Here is a 24,550-nt window from a genome sequence, read left to right as displayed (position 1 = left end):
AGGCCTAAAAGCCAAACCAAAAACCCAACTGTGTTTTTCAGCTCTTGTGATCGGCAGCTTGACTTCTGAGAATTCTGGTTTTCAACGTCCAGCCCTATGCTTGTCATCTCCCTGATTTTCTGAGGCGTTGGCCCAGTTCAGTTGTGAAATTAATGCTGGGAAATGCAGAGTTTTCCAGATGTGTTTGGACTTTAGCTCTGATCAGCCACATCTGGCCTGGCCTCTGGTAAACAATAATCAGATTATACCTGTACTTTTTATCTATAGAAAACTCAACTACATCTGCCACAGAATCATCTGCCCATGTGTAAGTATTGCCTTCTCCCAGTCCAGCCTTGGTTCACTGGAAGCATGAGCACTCAGTTCTCGTATATCTGTGACTGCCTCTTACCATTTCGTCTCCACTTACATCTGTCATATTTCATTCTTCTTACCTAAAGTGCTAACAGGCGAACATGAAGGAGCACTGGACTCTTTGGAAACAGAATGGGTTTTCCTTGCATTTTCAGATTCCTTTCCTTTAGTTTCCGAAATGGAAATTTGCACCTAAACAGGAGAAATAGTTAGCACTTAGATTCTAATAGCAACTTGATATGTTCTCCCCACCTCCAATGGCACAGCCCCTTAGATATTGTTTGTCTACTCAGTTTGAATCACAGTCAAAAGGGCCTCCTCTCCAGATTAGGCAGCATGAGCAGCAGCAGCAGCAGCTTTGCAAGAGTTCTGCATTTTTAGACCTTTCTGCCCATCGCCATGTTTGTTACACAGGAATCAACAGTTGAGGGGAACATGGGGAAAACTTTAGAAAAGAGCTGCTACATATGGGAGGGGTGGGGTGGGGTTAAATGCTTCTGCAGTAAGTAAGGAGTATGTGTGTGGTGCCACTTTGGCTTCAACCTGGGCCCCCATTCAAGTCAAATTATTGCATTCTCCCATATGCTGCAATGTGAATGAAACAGAGATGTTCCACAGCAGCACCAGATAACCCTCCCTGAGGATCTGGATAAAGTAGGTCAAGATGTCTATTACAAGTCAATGACTTAATTATAATATACAGTGTTATTTAGTTTAATTCAAAATATGTACTGTATTCATTAGTCACATGTACAGCACCTATTTCCTGCAAGGAATTCAAGGTAGAATACAAGGCTCTTCTTTGCTCCACTTCCCCTTACAATAAAATTATGGCTCGGGAGGAGTTACATTTGAATCTCCCAAGAGTCAGCCTAACCCTTGTTAATTAATTACATTGCTCTGGCCAAATGTCTTGGTGTTCTGTCCTGAGAACAAAAGTTATCAACCAGAACCTTAGAACAACGAACTAGTAGAAAGTAAAGTCTGCTTGCTGAATAGATTAACTAGAATTTCTCCCCACCTCCATATTAGAAAGAACTAGAAGGACCTAAATTATATGCTTTACGAGAATACACTTACATTGTTTGGGACTTTACTGAGAGTTTGGTTGTGAAGATCCAGCTTGATTCCTACAGGAAGGATGATATTCATTAATGGTAGTGCTTTCTGTAGAGACATCTTTCATGTAAATGTATGCGTAATCAGTAGCGGATGTTCATATGAAGCTTCGAGATGCTCTGAACTTTATTATCACATTTAAGGGATCATACAAAAAAATCCAGTTTTATCCCACATCACTATCAGAAAAGACATGAATACTAGTGTATTGTCAAAATGAAGTTGTTTTGACCACACATTCGAACATGAAAGCACAATATGAGTCACAGACAAGGAATATGTGGCCATCTAGACATGGCCAGACACCAGCTGCCATCAGCCCTAGGCAGAAGCTGCAACAGTGTGGGATGATGGGAACTACAGCCCAAACAACATCTGGAAGGCTACATGATCCACACCCTGACATAAGTTATGGAGGGGTTCCTTGCCGCTGAAAGCCCACACAAACCATTAAAAAAAATCTTATCTTCAGTTAGAATTATTTACATTCCCGAATCATTGCAATATTTGAACTAAGCAATAACAGCTTCAAAAGGATGGACATAGGGTTCAGTGAAACCAGGGGTTTCAGCTTCTGGAACAAAATCTTCACAGATGAGTTTGTTCATATCTATTCTCAAGAACCTTCTCAAGATCTGCCCTCAGCCAACCTATTCTACGTTCAAATTTCAAAGGTATTAGTGTGAGCAAATGTGATACTGAAGAGAAAAAAAAACCCTCAGGAGCGAAGTCAAAATGTGACATTCTGGGAGTAGAAACTACTTGTGTGTGTGTAAGATCACTTACATTTTAGAAAGGAACCAGAAAGATTCCAGATGCTTTTCAACAGAAGCCCCACAGGATGTGTGCTAAACTAATCTAATCTAGAGGTTACTACAGCTTAAGTAGTGCTCTTCAACATTTTTATTAATAACTTAGATGAGGAAGTGCAGGGAATGCTTGTCAAATTTGCAGATGATACAAAATTGGATGGAAAGCTAATACTGTAAATACCCTGGGAAGACAGAAACAAAATTCAAAATTATCTTGATAGGCTGGAGCACTGGGCTGAAAACAACAGAATGAAATACAACAGGAATAAGTGCAAAGTACTGCACCTCAGAAAAAGAAACCAAATGCACAGTTACAAGATGGGGGATCCCTCTGTCAGCAATACTACAAGAGAGAAGGATCCTGGAATTGTCGTACATCACAAGCTGGATATGAACCAACAGTGTGTTGTGGCTACAAAAAAGGCAAATGCTATTTCAGGCTGCATTAACAGAAATATAGTTTCCAAATACTGTGAGGTGCTAGTTCGCCTCTATTCAGTACTGGTTAGGCCTCACCTTGAGTATTGTGTCCAGTTCTGGACACCGCACTTCAAGAAGGATGCTGACAAATTGGAACAAGTTCAGAGAAGGGCAACAAGGATGATCAGGGGGCTGGAAACCAAGCCCTATGAGGAAAGACTGAAAGGATTGGGCATGTTTAGCCTTGAGAAAAGAAGACAGAGGAATGATATGATAACACTTTTCAGTTACCTGAAAGGCTGTCATACAGAGGAGGGGCAGGATCTGTTCTCGATCATCCCAGAGTGCAGGACACACAACAATGGGCTCAAGTTACGGGAAGCCGGATTTCGATTGGATATCAGGAAAAACCTCCTGACTGTTAGAGCAGTAAGGCAGTGGAACCAATTACCTCAAGAGTTGGAGAGTGCGCCAACATTGGAGGCATTCAAGAGAAACCTAGACAACCACCTGGCAGATATCCTTTGATTTGTATTCTTGGATCGAGCAGGGGGGGTGGACTTATAGGCCCCTTCCAACTTCACTATTCTATGATTCTATGAAATGACCACAGTCAAGTAAGGCTTTTCCAGAAATGGCAGAGGTCACAGAGCTCACTGTGAATCAACTGGCAACTCAAACAACAGGACTTCCATCTTACCTAAACTAAGTGCTACATCTACATGCCCTGGTTAGAAAGTTAAACACACACACACAGGGGAGCGAGGAATAGAGAAAACAGGTGGAATTGACAGAGTCTGTTCCAAGAAGCTCTTGATGTATCTTATTATTGAAGTAATTGTCTGATATCCAGGAAGGAAATGGACTTCTTATTCTATGCTGTAAAGCCACTTCTGACTTAGGGTGAACCTATGAATTAATCACCTCCAAAGCGTCCTGCCGTTTATAAGCCTGCTCAGGTTTTAAAAACTAAAGGCCACAGCTTTCTTTATTAATCTATCTGTCTCAGTAAAGAAAACAATGGTGTTTAGAAAATGCTTATTTAACCTTTGAATGTTAAAGTAATTTCTCTGGAAAGCTAAGCAGATACTCACAGAGTTATCAGTTACAGGCTCTTGTCAAGGTTTCCTGAGGAAAAGTACTGCTCAAAACCAATAGAAGCCAAACATTTTATAATACAGTATAAGATACTGTAATTTATTATTTTTATTTTTTGCAAAGTTGCTAGAGGATGTAAACTTCCTCCACATTTAAAAACACATTCAGATCCTTAAAAGAATCAGGGCCCCACCTTTCTTCCATACATAATGAAAGCCACAAAATAGGAATTGGCAGTTTCGTGCTTATCTGGAAGTGACATTATGTAAGGGTGAGGTGGCAGCTATCCATTTCATCTGTATATATCAAGGGTTAGCAACCTGCCACCCTAGAGACATTGTTGGAACTGACTTCCATCAGTGCTGGACAGCAAAGTGAAAGATAAAGGAGGATGGAAATTGTAATCCACCATCATCTGAAGAGGGACATGGTGGCGCTGCGGGTTAAACTGCAGAAGCCTCTGTGCTGCAAGGTCGGAAGACCCGCCCCCTAGAGTCGGACACGACTGGACTAAATGTCAAGGGGAACCTTTACCATCTGAAGGGCCACATGTTGCCTATCCCTGTTGCACATTGTCCTCTAATTTGGTGGGTAACATACACAAATAATTGGAGAAGTGCACAAGGATTTCTATCTTCTCATCATGTCTACAGAGTACTTGGGGGGGGGGGGGCTACCAGACATTCCTTCCAAACTGCTTCAAAACTAAGATACAATCCACTCCTTTGAGAAAAAAATGAGATCAGTCTTGCAACTACTTTGTCTGAACTATTTGTGAACATAATGTTATAAATGCTGGATTACCTTGCACACTTGGTGATGGTGCCTCAGGTTGCACAGTAACAGGTATTTCAGCCAGAACAGGTGATGGCAAATCCAAACTTAATTGAAGAAGATACCCTTCTACAGTTGGAACTTCATCCCATTTAACTTGAAATGAATTAGTAGTTGCTCTGATCAGCTGGACCTGTGATGGTGCTGTTGGTTTCTCTTAAAGGGAGAACAGAAAGTATAATTTTGTATATGGGGTATTTTCAGGGCAGCTGAAAATTTTCTAACAAGTTACTCATGCAACAGGAAAAAAGTTTTTTTTTCTAATAAATTATTGAACAAAACCAGAATATGAATCTGTGCCAGTCGTAAATATAACCTTTAATTTACCAATTGTTTGGAAATAAATACACTGGGAAGATGGCCTATGCCACATTAAACTAGCCTGATTTAAACAATCTGAGGAAATCCAAGAATTATCATTTGAAGATTCACATCAGCATTTCATACACCTGGCTGCAGAAATATTCTCTCTTAATTTTGGTTTCTATGGTTCTTACAACTTCAGAGTTGTCCAGTACAGATGTGGTGGCAAACTATCTTTTCAAACTAAACAAAACAAAAAGAGAATTGGAGAGAAGAAAGGAGTAGGTGTGCAAGCATAGGGGCTTCCTAGTGCTTCAGACCACAAGCTGAAGAACTGGGGATGGCATGGGCCTAAATCAAACTGTTGGTCCCAACTAGAGTAGACCCACTAACTCAGCACAGAGTTGGTAAGTCCACATTCACATATGTTTCACTAGTTCAACAAACTAAATTCAACTGGTATTCTCAATTGGAACAGGCCTACAGAATGAACCGTTAAATGGTGAGCCAACACTAACATAAAGCCCATTCAGTTCAATGGATCTACTCAAGCTAAGGCAACCAACTGGATTTGGGCCAATGAGTTGAGTCTACTGTAATTGGGATTAACAATTCAATTTAGATTTATGTTTGACTCACTCCTAAAGTGGAGTTCCAGAACAGGCTTCATATGCACCTCAATATTTTTCTAAGACATACATAACATTTACATATGCTATAATAGCCATCTGTGATGTTATATAGCCATTTATTTTATGATCACTCACCGGTATCTAAATACCAAAGATCTTTGCAGCAAACTTGATTGTTCCAGGCTTTTCGGTAGCCATCTCTGCCACTCCATATATACAAGCGAGCACCAACTAATACGGCACAGTGGCCAGCTCTTGGGCCTGGCAGAGAGTTATCTTTATCTTCTTGGACATCTGAGATTAGATTTACCCATTCTATAGTATCTAACAAATAAAGCACATGACTGAAATCAATGCTTGAAAACATGAAACCTTCCAAGCAGTAAGGAGAGAATCAATTTCTGCACTAAACAGACTATTTGGCCGCTGGCTGATTTCACTGCTGCATATTTTTTAAATAATAATTAATCAACTGAACGCTAAGGGTTCAATTTGGTATTTCATTTGCATCATTCCCATCCAAAATCCTAAATCGTTCTTTTTAAGTGTAATTGTGATATGACAGTGCCACATATGTTTGATGCCGTCATTGATATACTGCAATGTCCTATGGTTTTAAGCAATTCAATAAAATAAAGTAAGCATCATTCCCATGCAACAGACGAACACAGCTGGGTTTTGAAGCACCTTTGGGCCGCTAGCCAAATTGTAAAACAAAATCATGCAAGAACATCATTGATAATACACAAACAAATCGGAGTCCGAAACTACCTTTTTTTTTAAAAAAGTGCTTTTTTTAAAAACAAAAACATGACAATTTCAGGGTGCAAGACACTAAGCTACAGGTTGAGCAGCTGTAGGATTTCACAGGGAGTGGAATACATATTATGCCACTGCCATTAAATCTATGCCAGTGGAAGTCATCAGCCATGCCAGTGCAGCACATTTCTTTCTGACCAGTCTGTAAGACTGTTATCTAAAGAGGCAAAAGATGTATTGATGTGCTGACCTAAGTTTAGATAAGAAAACGAGCCAGTACATTTCCATTCTCCATCTTGAGAAGCCAGGTTATCATCTGTGTTCTGTGGGACCCATCCACCAAAAATGTACATTCTGCAAATACAACAGGGTAGGAAACACCGGGAAGCAGACAAGCAAATTTATTTTCCAAGGCTTACTTAGCTACTTTCACAGACTCTTCTTAAAACTTTTCCACTCTTTTCTTTACCAACTAGAACTTGAACTTTATTTTCCTATATGATGCTGCCGGTTGCTTTCTTGAAATATTGGCAGGCAGTTGGTCGCTTGTTACATCACAAGTACTACATACAGGTTTCAAGAATGCTGCTACAACACAAACTACAGAAGAACAGCTGCTTTAGGTACTGCATTTTTTAAAAACACCCTAATAATTAAATATTATATGCATAACTTCTCCATAGCTTAATTCTGAAAAGGAGAAAAAATACCTTGGGCAGATCTCGTAATTGTGTCATAAGATGACCAGTGAGAGTTAGAGAAGACATATTTGTTAAAAACATAAATTTAAACCACCACAATGTCCAGAGGGAATGGTGTAGTAAAATCAGATTAGTTAGCTTTCCCCATCTGGGAGAAGCCTCAATTGTTACTACAATTCCTTTGGCCATGTCTTGAACTGCCTTTTCTATAGTCTTCCAATGGTGATTGGAATCATGATTCTTTCATGCTGCTTCTGCTCCAGAAAATAGTAAACTGGCTGCACTTGCACAGTCCTCCTTGAATATACTGGGAGCTTTCATCTGGGATGAGACCATTCCAAAACTGTAAATGGAAACATCTAAACAAACCTTCCATTCATCATGTGCTCACTGCAATGTTCAAACCTGGCAATCTGACCTTCCCCTCCCTCCCCCTACTGTGCCTGAGATATAAACCAAGAACAAGACTTGTGTTATTATTCCTCTGACTTATGAGGGCGGGGGACAGACAAGCTGGACTGCTAGATTTGAGCTTACAAGAAACCAGAGGTGGGCAATCTCGAGAGGTCTGGGAGTCATAGACATCCACTTTTGGACTTTGGAGAGGCACACCTGCTGGGGAAGAAAAGCCCCAACTGTTATGCCCTTTGGTAGCTCGATAAAAGAGTATTTTAAAAAATTTAGGGTATGGGCAGTGGTGCCGGGATCACCCCAGAATATGGTAAAAATCCCCACCACATAATGTAGAAGGCTGTTCAGAGCCAATTAAAAGAAGAAACATTTTCTGTGTAGAAGACACCCCCATATATAAGATCCCCCCCTTTTCTAACCCCAAATTAAGAAATCTTAACTTAGCTTTGACTATTCAGCCTCTGGGCTCAGAATGCTCAGACATTATAAGTCCCTGTTGAATCTGAGCCTACAGGCTCCACCTCCAACAAGGTGTTTTCCAATTGGTTTGTTCAGCATCAGCTGATGTCAGTTCCATAAGGCTCATGATTGGAGGAAGCTAAGCCTCATGACTGAAGCAAGCCTGTTTAAAGACAAGACATGGGTGGTTTTGCTCTTTCCTCAGCTTACTTCCATGAATAAGATGCCCCTAAATTTTTAGTGTTATGATTTTAGGAAAAAGTAGTGTCTTATACACAAAAAATATGGAAAATCTTTGGAGTGTGGGGGTGCTGGGGGTGGCATTTACGCCTATGGGGGCCATTTGGTGCCTGCTCAGAATATAGAATAAATAAACCATGGAGGGAGTGATTTAACCATTGCCTCTTTGTAATAGTTTCTAAATACAGCCACTGTAGGAAACAAAAGATTCTCTGAATTTCTGGAGGCATCCACCACTTATTAAAAAAGCCCTTGAGATGAAGAGAGGGGTCTCTTAAAATGCAATTAATATCCACTCTTTTGCCATGCTGATACTGTAGTAATCTGACACTAAGGTGAAGCAAAATATATACAGAGTTTATCATTCTCACATGGAGGGCTAGATGAAGTTCTCTGCAAGAAGATGAAGATATAATAAATGCACACTTTAAAAAGAAGAAGAAAGCAAGATTCAGTGGAGGATTCTGTCCATGAGAAATGATAGGATGGAACAAGATTTAGTAATGCTTAGAACAGAGCCAATAAAGTAATGAGACAAATTAATTGTGACTAGTTAACACCCTATTGCTTTCAGAGAGTGTCTCTAAGCTTAACACAAAGTATGAACAGAAAGAAAATATTGTAATCTGTAGTGTAATCAACTTCCCAGTGATCACACAACGCACAGGGAAATGTGCTTGAGTCCAACCCCAGTCTGTGCCTAAGCTGGGCCTTTTTGGTCCAACCACACGGTTTGCATTTTGGGGGGCAAGACAAGCATGATTTTGCAGCTGACAGAATAGTCACTTAAAGGGAAATTGCTCCAATTAAAGCAACCATTTCTAGTGTGATCAGGCTCATGCCTTTGCTACGATCTGATTGCACCCTAGTCTGAATCCAAATAATTATAAGCATTTATAAGTACTTCACTCAGGAGCTGTGTGTGCACATGTGGTTGAGAGATTGGGCAGAGGAGATGGAGGGAGTGAGAGAGACCCATTTTAGGTCTTCCTTGTGCACTGGATAAAATATCTGTTAGGACTCTGTCTGTGCTACTTTAATGTCCCAACAATTCTATGGAACTGTTTTAAACAGTACAGAGTTGAACTTTGCAAACAAAAAAGGTGTTGCACTGCAGCTTATTCCTGAATAGTCAAACATAGAACTGAATTATATGACTGATAGGGAAATATCCAAATTACATTTGGCCCTCCCTGCTCTATCCATGTTTCTGCTCTGCCTTTCTTCCTTGCCTGGTATCAGAATATGGCTCCTAAAACTATTCCCAAATTGGAATTTAGCCGTATCCCTGCTAGAGAGAATGAACTACATTGCGTTAAACCCAGTATGCGTGCATGACAATCAGTTGAAAGGCAAGGGTTCCCTGTTTTTAAAGTTCCAATCCTGCAGCTGTTGAAATTAATTGGAAGATCTGTGCTTTCTTTTCCTAGAAGACACCACAGGCTTTCTAACCTCACATTGTAACATTTCATTCACTCTGAGGTCAGTTCAGGTACTCAAATGGCTAAAACATTTGTAAGTTAAACGTTTCTAGGTATTCATCACAATTTATGCAATACACATCAGTTTCCTGGAGCTTGAGTCCTTCACCTCTTAGAAGAACTTTTCATAAGGAAGAAACTTATAGAGATGAACACAGGCAGAATCCCTAAATATAGACACTAGAGTTAACAGTCTCCTACTAGGTGTACCTTTCTAGGTGAGCTTTTAACAACAGACATACTTGTTTCCTATTACACTGGCTGTATGGAGACTACGGGGAAGTGGCACTGTTCCTTTAGTTTCTGGTTTCGACCAAGTCATTGTTTCTATTAAGAAAAGAAAAAACAGAGAGAGAAAGGGATTACTTCTTTGAACATTTATCAACTATACCCTTATAAAGTACTGTGTTCATAATTTTTCAGGCATGGTGAGGAGACTATGCATGCACAGATGTGGTACGTGCATAGTTTTAAGAAAAATTGGAAGAAGTACTTTCTGAAATACATAGTTGCTAGCATTAATTATTATAAAATGTGTTAAATGAAAAAGAAGAAGAAGAAAATACTTGACCAAATCCAATTGCTAATCCCAGTGAGAACAGACCTAGTGAAGCCAGTGTGTTGTAGTAGACAGAAAATTAAATAGGACTCAGGAGGTTTAAATTCTAAATTCAACCATCGAAATTTGTTGTAGAGGTGGCAAATGGTGAATGTTTCCTTGAACACTTCACATACCTTGAAAATACTATCAGGGTTGCCATAAGCCACAAGGAAGTTGAACAGAGTAGACAACTGAGTTAATGGGACATGTTATGTAAATCCCATTGAATCAGTGTCTAAGAATTTTTTTACACTAGCCCATCATCTCTCTAGAAGGCTATACAGGCATGAACTCTAGTAACTTTCACAGGGCTCTTGCTTTAAGTCACGGGCATGTCATATGGACTCAATGACTACTCCATCGTGATCTAACTACAGTTCCCAAGGAACATCACTTGTAGCCTTTTTACAAGATGAATTCTTATGTCCGCAAAAGCAGATGCTTTAGAATGGGAAACTGCTTTCTTTCCATGAAACCATTAGGAGATTAACTCACTAACTGCTCTGCTGAGTTTGATGCTATACTGCTGAATGTTGTTGAAATGTTGAACTGATAATAAAAGCCTTGACATGTCCTTTGAAAATAAAGCACACAGTGAATGCATGCTTTGTTCTAAAGCAGAAAAATGTTTCCAAGACATTTCAAGGAACACAATCCCGTTTTCTAGCAAGATGTGACACACCCACCCTCCCTCATGTGCCTTGTTTTCAAAGGAAATTCCAGACAGATGGTTGCTGGTGTTGCATTGCTGACATTTAGTGGCAACAAGGGTGACTGTGGCAGGGTCTTCAAAAAAAAAAAAAAAAAAAAGGACGGAGTACAGCATGAAGTCAGGCCATGGGCCATGAATGACTCTGTCCTTGAACAAAGGCCTTACAAAATTTCTCAAAATATATCAAGACTTTTGCTTTCATGGCAATGAACATTTTAATGCAGGGGTGGATCATTTATTATTAGATGACCACTGAATAGTTAAAAACATTACTGATGAGTAAACACAACTTCCTAAAAGACAGCTTGCTTTGTTTCAGTTTGGATAATGTCCTACTCGCGTATTTTAACCCATACACCTAAAATATTAAGACTGCATACAGCAAACAGGTTTAGTTTTTTTTTTTTAAGTGGTGCCATACAGACACTAGACACTGTTCCAAGTCCTCCATACAAAGCATGTTACCATAGTCTCTCAAGACTGAGGGATGCCTATGATGATGACAGACGCCTAGGACTAAATGTAGTTCCCTATTCAGAATATACATAGGTGCACGGATGTTTTGATGTGTTCAGGGTTTACAACGTTAAGTTGAAATAGAAGTAGCTCAATGAGTCCCACAGGTTTGTATACACATACTACAGTTAAATTATAAATTCTTCAGAATTAGCAACCTCAGTGAATTTTTAAAAATGCAGCCATTTAATAGTACTCACCTATGTCAAGTTCCCAAAGATCATTAAGCCGACAGCCAGACATCCCTCCAAAAACAAACATTTTTGCTTTTCCAGAGTCTTTTCTACAGTATATGACGGCTGTGTGAGATTCTCGTGGAGAAGGCAGAATGCCCTTGGTCACTGGAATGCTCCAGCCTATGACTCCTGAGCCATGTTGTAGCTCCAGTTCATAGAAATCATTTAAATATCTAGTGTGTGATGACAAAACACAGAAAATCATTGAACTTTATATGGAAATACTATAAGGAACTCTTGCCCTTCCAATATGCCCCATTTATTCTTGCAGGTTTGCTCACTGATAAAAGTATGTTTAATTTTGAAAGGCCAAAAAGATTCAAGACAATTTCATTCCAAAGGGAATGTAATTACAAAAAGAATGTAGTAATTCTTTTGGGTAACTCCCAAATCAAATGATTTTGTGTCACCTAGAAAAACTAAGATTTTCTTTTGCAAGCTGTTTTTGAGTGGTTAAGGATAGGAAAAAATGAGCTAGAATAGCCAACACTGAGCTCTTAGGTTACAATAGATTATCAATCCAAATAATAAAATAACTTTAATAATCAAAAATATACATAAAACTTGCAACTTGGGATTCCAAATAACTAATGGTTTCTGATATTTTACTGATTATAAATGGAACAGTTTCTACACCATTACAGTTTTTATTTTATTAATGTGGCAGTTCAAAGTCCCATCACACCATATTGCTACTGCCATTTTTTAACCCAAAGAATTCTTTGCACTAATATAAAGTCCTCTTAATACTAAAATGAGGATTTTGCCCCCCGCCCAAACTGCAAGTGTACATTTATATTCCACATTTCTAGAGTTCAAAATGATTACATTTCACATCTGGTTGTCAGTTTTCCTTGTCAGATTTGATAGGAGTTGCCGCAAAGACCTTTAGGCACTGGGAAGACTCAAACAAGTAATTCTTCATATTCGGTTCCATTATCCTCATACCTGGGAATGTTATTATTTGAGTCTTCACTCTCATTTGCCAATCCACCAAATAAGTAGCACTTGTTTCCGTACAAAGAAAAGCTGTGGCCAAGGCGAGGGCAAGGTGGGAGCCCTGTTGAGGGATGCTGGGGTTTCATTTTCTTCCACAGCCACCGACTTGCCTTGAATACACAATCGGAACATGTTCATAAACCTACCCATTCACAAGTTATGTGCAAAGTGTTTCCAGATTAGTCTTTTATTGTGCATTCACCACATATAATTCAAAGAATTTTACAGGGTCTGAATTAAAGCAGACAGAATCACCAGGCAGAATGGCAAGCCATCTGTCTGTAACCTGGTAAAAAGAAACTCTACTTGAACCTTCTGAGAACTAGACATGTCTAAAATCAGGTGGTGGCAGTTTACATGATTAGTTTTAACTGTTGTGAGCTGCCTTGGGTCTCCTACAGGGAGAAAGGCAACATACAAATAATATAAACAATACATAAATAAATGTGTTATAAATCAGCAAGAGGACTGCTGATCTTGTGTTCACCCTGATTTTAATTCACAGATTTAGTCAGATAAAAAATTATGACAGGTTTTGTCAGGGCGTTCACACATTTCAAATTTCTCCTGTTTTATGTACCCATAACGCATACATTTCACCAACTAGGACTTCCTTATCCTATTTGGGGATCTAAAACTGAGGTGGTCAAAAATGGCCCACTGACCAAATGCATGTCCCTAGCCCTACTGGTATTTAGGGGGAAAACTGCTATAAAAGCCTCTAACAATTTCCCACAATTTTTTTTAAATTTTAAATTAACTTTCTACTAGAATACACAAAAAATTAAAAGAGAGAAAAACATTTTCAGTTGAGGCTATGTGGGATTGCAAGTGTTTATAAACATCACTCATACCTGTAATTCATACAAATCATTACTGTATCTTCCATATTCGACCATTCCTCCAAATACTAGTATTCTGCTACCATCACAGACAAATCCATGAGCCGCACAGCCTGGTGGAATATCTCCTCGAACAGCAGGAAGAAACCATTGATTTGTAGCTAGATCAAAACAGACAAAAATACATTTGAAACAGAAATTGTCTTAAACCATAGTAAAAAGCTTGAGAACTGCAGTTTGGCACTATTGTTACTGAACAAGTGAACTAAATGTAACTTTTAAATATGAAATAACAAAGAAGAAACCTCACATTGTAACAATGGCAACTAATGTGCCGCACGTTGTAATTATGCACTTTAGACTATGTGTTTTAAAACAAAGATTGAAGTCCTCTATGTCTAGAAAATCTCCATCCGACAGCATAATCAATACATTACTTTCTAATATTGACATTATTTTTTTATTTATTGGACTTATATACCGCCCCACAGCGCTACAAGCACTCTCCGGGTGGTTTACAATTTTTTAAATTATACAGGCTACACATTGCCCCCCCAGCAAGCTGGGTACTCATTTTACCGACCTCGGAAGGATGGAAGGCTGAGTCAACCTTGAGCCGGCTACCTGGGATTTGAACCCCAGGTCGTGAGCACAGTTTTAGCTTGCAGTACAGCGTTTTAACCACTGCGCCACGAGGCTCTATTAACAGTAACATTAACAGTAATTTCAAAAGCAAATGACCCAAGAGGCTTGGGGGGGGAAGGAAATCCAACTATTCCTATGTAATTCCTCAGTTATGCCAACTATTTCTTACCAAATGCACATAGGCCAAACCACAAACCACAAAAGGTATGTGGTAAAGATAAAAGGGGTTAGAGAAAAATCTAAAATCATCTCATTGTTCTCATATTACTCCTAAACACATCTTTTCTGCCTTGAAAATCATTCTGAGTGAAGGAAGTGAAAACAGGTATATTTAATGGGTAAACATTATATCCTAGTTCCCCACATTACTGTTCCATTTTACCAAACACACATACTTCTCATATATAGATTTAATAGGGTACTGCCTCAAAAAATGATGCTTCTGCTCATTTATATATAGTAACTCAGTTTATTGTATGTTTGAAACAACACCAACAAGTCTGGGGCATTTTATGCTAAGTTTTATCTAACAGAAGCTAAAAGTCGACAAAAGCTGATGTCAAAGAAAACTTGTTAATTTTTCAGGAGCGATAAGTTTTTTTTTTCTATTTTGGCTGTAACAAACCAATAGATTGCCACTTTAGAAACTGAAACAATGTGATATTTGTATGTAAGTATCCTCACCTTACATTAATTTCCACAAAAATACCCTTTATAAAAATACCACCCTCATACTGCTTTCAAAATGAACCCTTAGTAAGTTATTCTACCTCTCAGCAAAAGCACCCAACTCTCTCTCTCTCTCTCTCACACACACACACACTCAGTCACTCACACACATACACACACATGCAGACACACATCTTAAAACAGAGGTAAACATCAGGGGGGCTGTGCTGGACCCCCAGGAAGCTCACTATTGCTGAGACTACTGCCGCCATTTTGGTGGTGACCAATGCAACGGCTCTCTACAGCAGAACAGGTGACAGAGGATTCTCCTGCACCAGAGAGCCCTACCAGCCTGCAGAACAGGCATCTGCTTCCTTTCCAGACTATCTCTGGAAGTGGGGCAGGGCACGCTGTTGGCAGCTGTAGCAACACTGCCACTCATTGCAGTAGCACTGTAGCAGCAAGGGGAAGGCAGAGGAGCAGCAAATGGGGACAGCAGGTCTGCAAAAACAGTGGCACGGGGCACACGCCACTCCCGGAAGGCTTCCAAGAACACCTGGGTTACCTAAGGTTGGGAACTATACATCATCACAATCCACATTGTGGGTAATTAGTGCAGTGTAGCATTAAAGTTGTTGGGCTTCAGACTCGGGGGATCTGGGTTCTAAGCCTCCCTTAGCCCTGAAATACAGTGGATGACCATTGGTTAGTCATACTCTCTCAACCTGACTTATTCATAGAGGATAAAATGGAAAAAGGACAGCCATACATTCCACCCTGAGCACACTGAAGGAAACAAGGATTACTATATATACAGGTTGAAACACTATGGGTCCCTTTGCCAGGAGAAAAGCAGTGTAAACTTGCCATAAATAGATAATTAATGTTACAAATACTGTAATAATAACTGAATGCTGTTACAAAAGGAAGCCATGCAGAACTGTTTGTTCTTCCTCCCTCCTGCCAAACCTCTTCACGCCATCAGAGACACATGACCATAGTGCACATGTACCACCACCCTCCACATATGTATCTTCACCTTTGCCTGCATGCTAGTATTGTAACATTACTTTAAACACAGATGCCCCCTCCCCACAATGCCGCCTCCAACCATTTCCTATTACCCCTCGTCACATGCATATTGTCATATAATCTGATGCCTTGATATTATTTTATTGTGCATTTATATCACTCTTCTCTTTGTCCTACACATCTGGGCAACTTTTCTTGGAAATGCAAACGACAAGCGTACACATATGAACAATACGCAGTTCTCCAGAAATGAAAGTTGATTGCAGGGGTTTTAAAGAACACCCATGCTGTTTCAACTAGGCTGACTGACAAACGCTAGAGAATGGGAAATGTTCGACAGAGCTCTGTAATGCTTTGATAACATTCCACTTCTCAAATACTACGTTCTTTCCATTTACACCTCTCAGATATCCTTTTTGTATCTAAATCAAACGTTCCCTTTCACAGGCTTCAATATGTCCTGCAACAGGTTAGCTATAAAGGGTTACAAATGAGTTGTTTTTAATTAATTCCTCTCTCCTGTAAGAAAGATAAACTACAGTTCATTCCAATTGTAAATTAATGAAGGATAACTTTATTTCTTTTGCCATGTACCTGTAACTTGTTTGTGTTACTTTTTATAGTTATAGGGGTGTGGCCTCAGTATTCTGGACAAAGAAGAACATATGTTCAAGCACTGGCACATACTGGTCTCTCATGCTTGGATGTAGTTACTGAGGTAATAAAGCAGAGAGGAAAGAGTGCTTTGTATCATAGATCAGTTGCTTGCGGTGTTCAGATGTTACTTTAAAAAGTAACTACTGTATTCTTTCTACTTTTGAGAAAAGCAAACAATTTCTTACATGATTACAAGATAACAAACTGGGATGGGCTCCTAGGCAATCTATCTGTCTGTCTGTCTCCCCATAGGGGACCAAAGGCAGACCACATTTAAAATACTGTAACACAATAATAGCAAGTTGAAAATACTATACAAAGTTATATATTAAAAATAATTAAACATTGGTCAAAATTTTTTAAAACATTTTTAAATATCTTAAATTTCAAAAATAAAATGTTTCCTAACCCACCCACCCCCAAAACACACAAAGACCTAATTTTTAATGGTAAGTTTCTAAGCTCTGTACACTGCTGCTGCTTCAATAGCCAGGGAAGTTAGATAATGACCAATATTATACATGTAGGTACAATATTATTGAACATTTACATCATTCTTCAATATTGTGCTTTGCTCACAGATGCATGACTATAAATATCTGAGGTCTGGATAATACAACCAACAGCAATTTAAACTTAAACTAAAACTAAAAGCCACAGAACAACTCCACTGCTCTTAATTCATTGATGTGGGGAATATGGGTAAATGTTCCCCTCCACATACTAAATCATTAGCTAAATGATGAGAATTACAGAAACACAATCTGGAGAGACACAAACTCCTCACTCTTGTGTTAAACTGTTACACTCATATTTGGGACAGCCAAATCCAGAGAATCTTGAATGACTTTGGACCGATCTCTCAAAGCCTGACCAACCTCACAGGGTTTTTATGAGTCCCCTTATCAGGAGAAAGGCAGCATATAAATAAAACATACAAATAAATGAATAAGTTCCAGCTTAAAATTTTACTTTTTGAACTATAGTTCTCAGAACCCCCAGCCAGCTTGGCCACTAGCTGGAAGGGTCTGCACCTGCAGTCCAAAAATGTAACTTTTCCAAGCCGTAGTTGTCATAACAATAACAGGGGAAGAGGATGTGGTTGTTCTGTGCTGTCAAATTGGAACCGTATTCTAGCAACCCTAATAGGGCTTCAAAGGTAAGTGAGATATCTTAAGGAGTGGTTTTATCAGTTCCGTTCCCCCAGTGAGTTTTGAGCAAATCAGGCAAAAGATAAAACATAAGCATTAACTAATAAATAATAAAAGAATCTTGTCCAGAAATTTGGTGCATGTTAAAAGATTGCATGGGAGGAAAGTCCAGATGCTCCCTTTCTTTTCCAATGAACACATCTCCCAATGAAGTTGAATAACAATTAAAATATACTTTTCCACCAGTCCGCTGAGGAAAGATATACAAAGCTCCCAAATATAAAAGTACTGTGCCACCTTAAAGACTACAAGATTTATTTCAGCATGAGTCACAATACATTCCTTTTTGTGTTGCATCATATTGAAACAGATTAACAGGGCTGCTTCTTCCAGAACAGTTCATAAAGACATTTTCTCTCTTACTTGATGCAGGAATCTGCTTGTTTGCCTAACACCCACCTAAGGTCGTGTTCCCTCGTAGTATGTATGTATGTATGTATGTATGTATGTATGTATGTATGTATGTATGTATGTATGTATGTATGTATTTTATTATTATTATTATTATTATTATTATTATTATCATCATCATCATCATCATCATCATCATCATCATCAATCATCATCATCATCATCATCATCAGCGATTTCATTTTAACAGGAAAACAAAAGGATGTCCTTTTTTTTTTACTTCGTTCACACCATTTTATCCCTTTAATGGCCATGCATTTCCAATGTATCAAAAGGCACAAGTGGGAAACAATAACAAAACAAGGAGCGAGGAGTCTCCTGGCATATTTAAGGCTAGCAGATTTATTTCTGCACTAGCTTTCGTAGATAATGATCCATTTCCTCGGGTTGCACACACACACACGGACACGCACACACGCACACACACACACACACACACACACCCGCCAAGGTAGAGCAGAAGATGGAAAGAGTTTTCCTAATAACCCACAGTCCTTGGTGCTACTCTGCCAGGGCATCTATCTCAGCACGGATGCCCTTGAGTTCAAAGCGCCCGTCTCTCCTGGATCACATTCCGTGCTCCGGTCTGCGACAGCAACAACCGCACACACCCACAAAGTCCTGTGGGTTTGTGGGTTTTTTTTTTTTAATTTTATTTTAAGGGCGGCGGGCGCCTCCGTGGGCAAGGAAAGCGTGAGGAGCCATAAGGCGTGCGCTGCAAAAAAAACTGCCTGGTCCATCTTGATCAGATGCCCCTGGACTCTTTGCAACTCTTCCCTGTCATCTGAAAGCCATTCTAACTCTCCTTCCTGGCTCCCTTCCACAGAGTCGTTGCACAAACGGACTCCTGAGGCGACGCTGGTTATTGGGAGGACAACAGTCCAAGGCGCCAGATGCCATCCGAGCTCGAAGCGGGCAGCGCCCCTGGCAAGCCAAGGGAACCAGCCTTGCCCGCCTGCCTGCCACCCTCCCGCTTCGCTCGCTCGCTCGCTCGCCCGCTCTCTTTCCCGCACACTCCCTACCGGTGTTGTACACATGCAGCTCATCAGCGATGCCCTCGTTGCCGCCCCCGAAAATAATGATCATATCTCGGATCGCCACGGCGCGATGCCCATGCCGGGATCGGGGCACTGGCCCCGTGAAGGAAGACACCCGCCTCCAATTGAGGGCAGCGGCGCCCGCCGCCATCTTATCCCCCGCAGACCACAATGCACCGCGGCAAGAGCCAAGGCCGCCGCCGGGGCCGGGTTAGCTGAGGGGAAGGGGGGAGCCCGAGGGTGGACGCTGGAGCGCTGTTTTGCAGGAGGATTCAGTCACGAATAAGGAGAAGAATAAGTAAAAGGAATATGAATATGAATTATAACAATAAAAACAATAATGGGCACTTGTTCCTCAAGCCTAATTCTGCTACCACTCTACATGGGACCAGGGCTGTTTGAACTCCAAGTGCCTCTTTTTTTTGAATAGGATGGTCGGGTTTGTGTTCCAGTTTCCAACTCCTCTGCTGTAACGATTTGATATCGGTAACTTTTGTTTGAATGAAAGAAATGCTGCATCTCTGGCCTAATCCGTGCACGGGCACGGTTTTTATTTATTAGACCTCCCCTCCTCCAGGGGAGCAAACTGGTGTGTTAGGGATACCGGCTCAGCGGCAGGAGGTATTTATTTAGAAAGCTTTTTGTATTGATATCGTTTTAACTGCACTCTAGGTCTCTGGTATCGTATGCTGTTCGAGATTATCTGTAAAGAGAAGGAGAAACATAATAAGAATGGTTTTAAACGGTTCTTGAGAAAGTGCAGAGTGCGATTCTCGTTGCTACTGCAGATGTACTGAGCATTCCTGGTCTTTAAAAACGGAAACATTGTATTTGCAGATAGTTTGAGCTCAAACATGTATTTTACTAGGAAAATAATATGCATTTGGGCTCAAATCTATTTGCACACACCATTTTTTCCAGTTCCTAAAGATTAGGAATTCTCAGCACATATACAGTAGTAAGGAGAACTGCACTCTGCACTTTCTCAAGGACATTTTAAAAAGATCTAATTGATTATTTTTCTCCTTCTGTTTCCAGGCCATCCAGAACAGTTCTGAATACTCAGTACCTAAAATACCTTAAAGCGATATCAATACAAAACATCAAAGAGTTCTACATAGGTTTTACAGGTGAGGCTGACATTCCCAAGTGCTCTGGTCTTTTTTTGAAACAAGGTATTCTTTTAAAGATGGTGGGTTCCAAATTTTCTTCACTACTTGCCTACCCAGGACAGGAGCAATCCCACATGAGCTATGCTGGCTCAGATGCAGCTGAGGATGAAGTGGCAGGAGGTTGCATGTTTGCTTTTGAAGGGGAGAGAAAGAGACTTAAGCTAAGTTCTGGACTGCCTGACTTGTCCACACATGTATGATAGTGTTCTAACACACATGCATGCAATCTCGCCCAGCAATGTACTTCATGAAATTATGCCAGTTGTCTTCATGTGCCTATTAAAAGACAGATTGCCACATGGCAACACAGTATGCTTATAATCACAGTGTACACTGTATCAGTATGTCTTTATATCTCACATGCAGCCGATAGATAGACAGATAGATAGATAGCTTTAGGGGACATGCAGATTATTATGATTATGAAAACAGCTTCGTACTTAAGAGCAAACAAGAGATGCCTGTGATTTATTTCTTTTCTCATAGGATCCAAAAGAACTGTATAATGTGGTGGAGGGGAACATATCACAATCTGGGTCTTCATCTTTATTTATTGAAATGTTTATCTTACTTTTGAGACCCAACAGGCTTTCCAAAGAGGACATATTATGTTAATATTTTGTTGTTCAAGGAAATCAAAATACAACTTGAGCAACAAACTATCCAGCACAATCTAAAGCAAACAGTGGCCAAAACTAGACAAGGGGATAGGATGAAATTGCCATGACCAATTATTCCCTTTAAATTTTGCTCTGGGCAAAATTTTGTGATTGCCCTGGGCAAAATTTTGCCCATATAGGGCAAAAATGGCCTTTGAATCAGGTAAAAAAAAGCTTACAAAAACAGTGAGGGCTGGAAGCTGATATTGGAATTGAAAAGACCCTTGACTTGAATCCCTATAAATATGCTCTTATTGGTCATAGATTGCTTATTGATTTCTTATTGAAAACATGTGTTGACCGGAAAATAGGGCAAACCAAACTGCAACAAAAATGAAACCAAATAGTGAGTGATATGCCCAATCGAATTGTCCCTTAAATTATGTATTGTTTCCAATATGACAAGGGATAAATTTATTCCTTTTGTACTGTATTGGTAACTGTTTCAGCTACTTTTAAGTTACTTCTAGAATAACAGGGTGTTGTGCCTCAGATGTTGCTGTGACAAACCCAGACCTACTGGGATATGTCACACAGTTACACTAAGCTGCCACCAACCATTCCCTGTAAGAAGTCACACAGACCAGGGATGGATTTTTAAACAATAAAAAGAATAAGGTTTATTTAAACACACACATGGAAAAATAAAACAATCAGGTGAATAAATAAAGTAACGTGGCTTATTCTCACTCATACATGCATACAGTTTGGTTCACACAGAACCCTTAACTTGAAGCACAGACCCTGAACCTATCAGTTCTGGCTAACCAACAGACACCTGAACCTATCAGGTTGGTACTCTGACACACAGTAGTACCCTGTCTGACACACAGACTCCCACAACAGCTTCTTCTTCCCAGCTGCTGCTTCGTCACATCCCAGTGTCTCTCAGCATCTCATAAACTCTTCACACACACTCCACATATATATACAGTACAGCCCCTCCTCCTGATGTCCCGCCTTCCACTCCCCATAGGATGGAACTTTCCCTCCAAACCCATGACAGACAGGTAACATCAGTGCTGTATGTAACACCTCCCCTCTTTATAAGTTGTTTTGTAGGGGGAAAGCTAACGTGCTTTTCACCAAAAAAACAACCTGTATAAAATACACAACAACAGTTATACATACCATATTATACTTACTCATACTTACATTCTAAGTTAACCATAGCAATTAGGCATTTAAACATTTACCATATACATTACATCAATTTACCTTTATTCATACAAACCAAATTCAGAAAACAGGTACATTTTACTTTTTGTCATCATTATATACACATAGTCCATGTTTTTTCCGCCGTCTTCAATCTTCAGGTCTTCTTGATAAGGCGTCAGCAACACAGTTCACTGACCCTCTGACCACCTTCACTTCAAAGTCATAGTCCTGTAGGTTTAAAGCCCACCTCATAAGTTTGCTATTGTGGGTTTTCATTGTCTTTAACCATTGCAATGGTGAATGGTCAGTACACAGAATAAAATGTCTTCCCCAGATGTAAGGCTTGGCCTTCTGGATCGCGTAGACTATTGCCAAACACTCCTTCTCCACGGTTGCCAAATGTCTCTCACCTTTTTGAAGTTTCCTACTCAGGTAGGACACTGGATGCTGGTCACCATTCTCATCCTCCTGGCACAGAACCGCTCCTACCCCGCTGTTAGACGCATCGGTGTAGATTACGAACTCCCGGTCGAAGTCTGGAGCCCGCAGCACAGGATAGTTGATTAACGCCTCCTTCAACCTCTGGAACGCCGCCTCACAGTCGCTGGTCCACGGGATGCGGTCATCAGCCTTCTTCCTCGTCAGATCGGTCAGCGGAGCCGCAATCTCGCTAAACCTCGGGATGAACTTTCTGTAGTAGCCCACCAACCCAAGAAATGATTTGACTTTTTTCTTGGTGTTGGGTCTAGGCCAATCACGAACTGCTTCTATTTTGGCCTCCAGGGGTTTTATCACTCCTCCCCCTACCATGTGACCCAAGTATTTTATTTCTGGGCTACCCAGCTGACACTTGCTGGCCTTTACTGTTAGCCCTGCTGCACTTAACCTCTGCAGCACTAACTCCAGGTGTATCAGGTGATCTTCCCAGGTATTACTGAAGATCCCTATGTCGTCAATGTAGGCCACTGTAAAGTCACTGAGCCCTGCCAAGGTCTGGTCCATCAGCCTTTGGAATGTGGCTGGTGCATTTCTGAGACCAAAGCTCAGGACTCGAAACTCATAGAGACCAAAAGGGCTACAAAAGGCAGTCTTTTCTTGATCCCTGGGATCAATTCTTAATTGCCAATATCCCTTTACCAGGTCCAATGATGAGATGAACCGACAACCCCCTATGGTTTCAATCAGGTTGTCTAGCCTGGGCATTGGGTAGGCATCAGGAGTGGTTACACGGTTTAATTTCCTGTAATCGACACAAAACCTAATGCTCCCATCAGGCTTGTCCACAAGGACTATCGGAGAGGACCAAGGACTAGAAGAGGGGACGATTATGTTCTCCCTCAGCATCTCGTCCAGCTCCTTCCGCACCTTGTCCCTATAGGGTCCCGTTACTCGGTATGGGGATACTGCCTGCGGGGGTGCATCCCCTGTGTGGATCCGATGCATCACTCCCTTCACTATCCCCGGCTTGTTGGAAAACACCTGTTGATATTTACTAAGCAGCATTTTTAGTTCTTGCTGCTGGTCTTGGGTGAGTGCAGGACTGATCTTTACCTCCTCTGGGTTGTATTTTACTTCCCCTCTACCCTCCCAGAAGGGTAATTCAGCTTCCTCACTCTCAGCTGCTTTTATCGCGAATAAAACCCTCTGTTCCCCTCTGTAGTAGGGTTTTAGGGCATTCACATGAACCACCCTCCTTACTTGGTTCTCCTCCTGCTCTATTAGGTAGTTCAGGTCTGACATCTTGGAAATGACCCTATATGGTCCTGCCCATTTGAGCTGCAGTTTATTCTCTCTGCAGGGCCTAAGCCAAAGCACTTCCTCCCCTGGGTCAAAGTGCCTCTCTCTAGCTTTGTGGTCATACCATGTTTTCTGTCTGACCTTCTGAGCTTGCAGGTTTTCTGCTGCCAGCTCTAGATTTCTCCTTAGGTCATTCATCAAGGTGTCTATGTAAGTCACAACGTCTTGTGGGTCATCCTGGGTGATCTGCTCCCAATTTTGCTTGATCAAATCAAGGGGCCCTTTCACCCTTCTCCCAGATAAAAGTTCAAATGGACTGAACCCGGTACTGGCTTGTGGCACTGATCGATAAGCAAACAAAAGGGATTGCAGCTTCTGGTCCCAATTGTTTGGATTCTCTGTCAAGTAAGCCCTAATCATGCGCATTAGAGTCCCATTGAACTTCTCAGTTAATCCATTACTTTCAGGATGATAGGCAGTGGTTTCCTTGTGCTTTATTCCACAGATTTGCCATAAGCGTTTCATGAGCTTTGATGTGAACGATGCGCCCAAATCTGTGATTATCTCTGAGGCAAATCCCATCCTGGACATATACCCCACCAAAGCATCGGCCACTGTGTTAGTTTCAAT

General features: G+C 40.6%; 1 protein-coding gene across 2 annotated transcripts in view; it reads right to left on the bottom strand.

Moving 5' to 3' along the window:
* The window catches only part of HCFC2 (host cell factor C2), a 33,963-nt gene extending 14,595 nt beyond the window's left edge, over positions 1-19,368 (bottom strand). For both annotated transcript variants that reach the window (XM_020804409.3, XM_073000007.2), the window contains exons 1-10: positions 19,177-19,368; positions 13,542-13,690; positions 12,637-12,797; positions 11,653-11,861; positions 9,866-9,950; positions 6,582-6,685; positions 5,708-5,896; positions 4,608-4,793; positions 1,435-1,484; positions 435-546 (exon numbers count right to left, since the gene is read on the bottom strand). In XM_020804409.3, the coding sequence (XP_020660068.3) occupies positions 435-546; positions 1,435-1,484; positions 4,608-4,793; positions 5,708-5,896; positions 6,582-6,685; positions 9,866-9,950; positions 11,653-11,861; positions 12,637-12,797; positions 13,542-13,690; positions 19,177-19,342 (1,411 nt within the window). In that variant the 5' untranslated portion in view covers positions 19,343-19,368. The remainder of the gene's footprint in view (positions 1-434; positions 547-1,434; positions 1,485-4,607; positions 4,794-5,707; positions 5,897-6,581; positions 6,686-9,865; positions 9,951-11,652; positions 11,862-12,636; positions 12,798-13,541; positions 13,691-19,176) is intronic.
* Between the last annotated feature and the right edge of the window lie 5,182 nt (positions 19,369-24,550).

Source organism: Pogona vitticeps, chromosome 5 (assembly GCF_051106095.1).
Source record: "Pogona vitticeps strain Pit_001003342236 chromosome 5, PviZW2.1, whole genome shotgun sequence".
NCBI lineage: Eukaryota > Metazoa > Chordata > Lepidosauria > Squamata > Agamidae > Pogona > Pogona vitticeps.
Note: the sequence above shows the minus strand (reverse complement) of the source record. Positions and strands in the feature narration are given on the sequence as shown.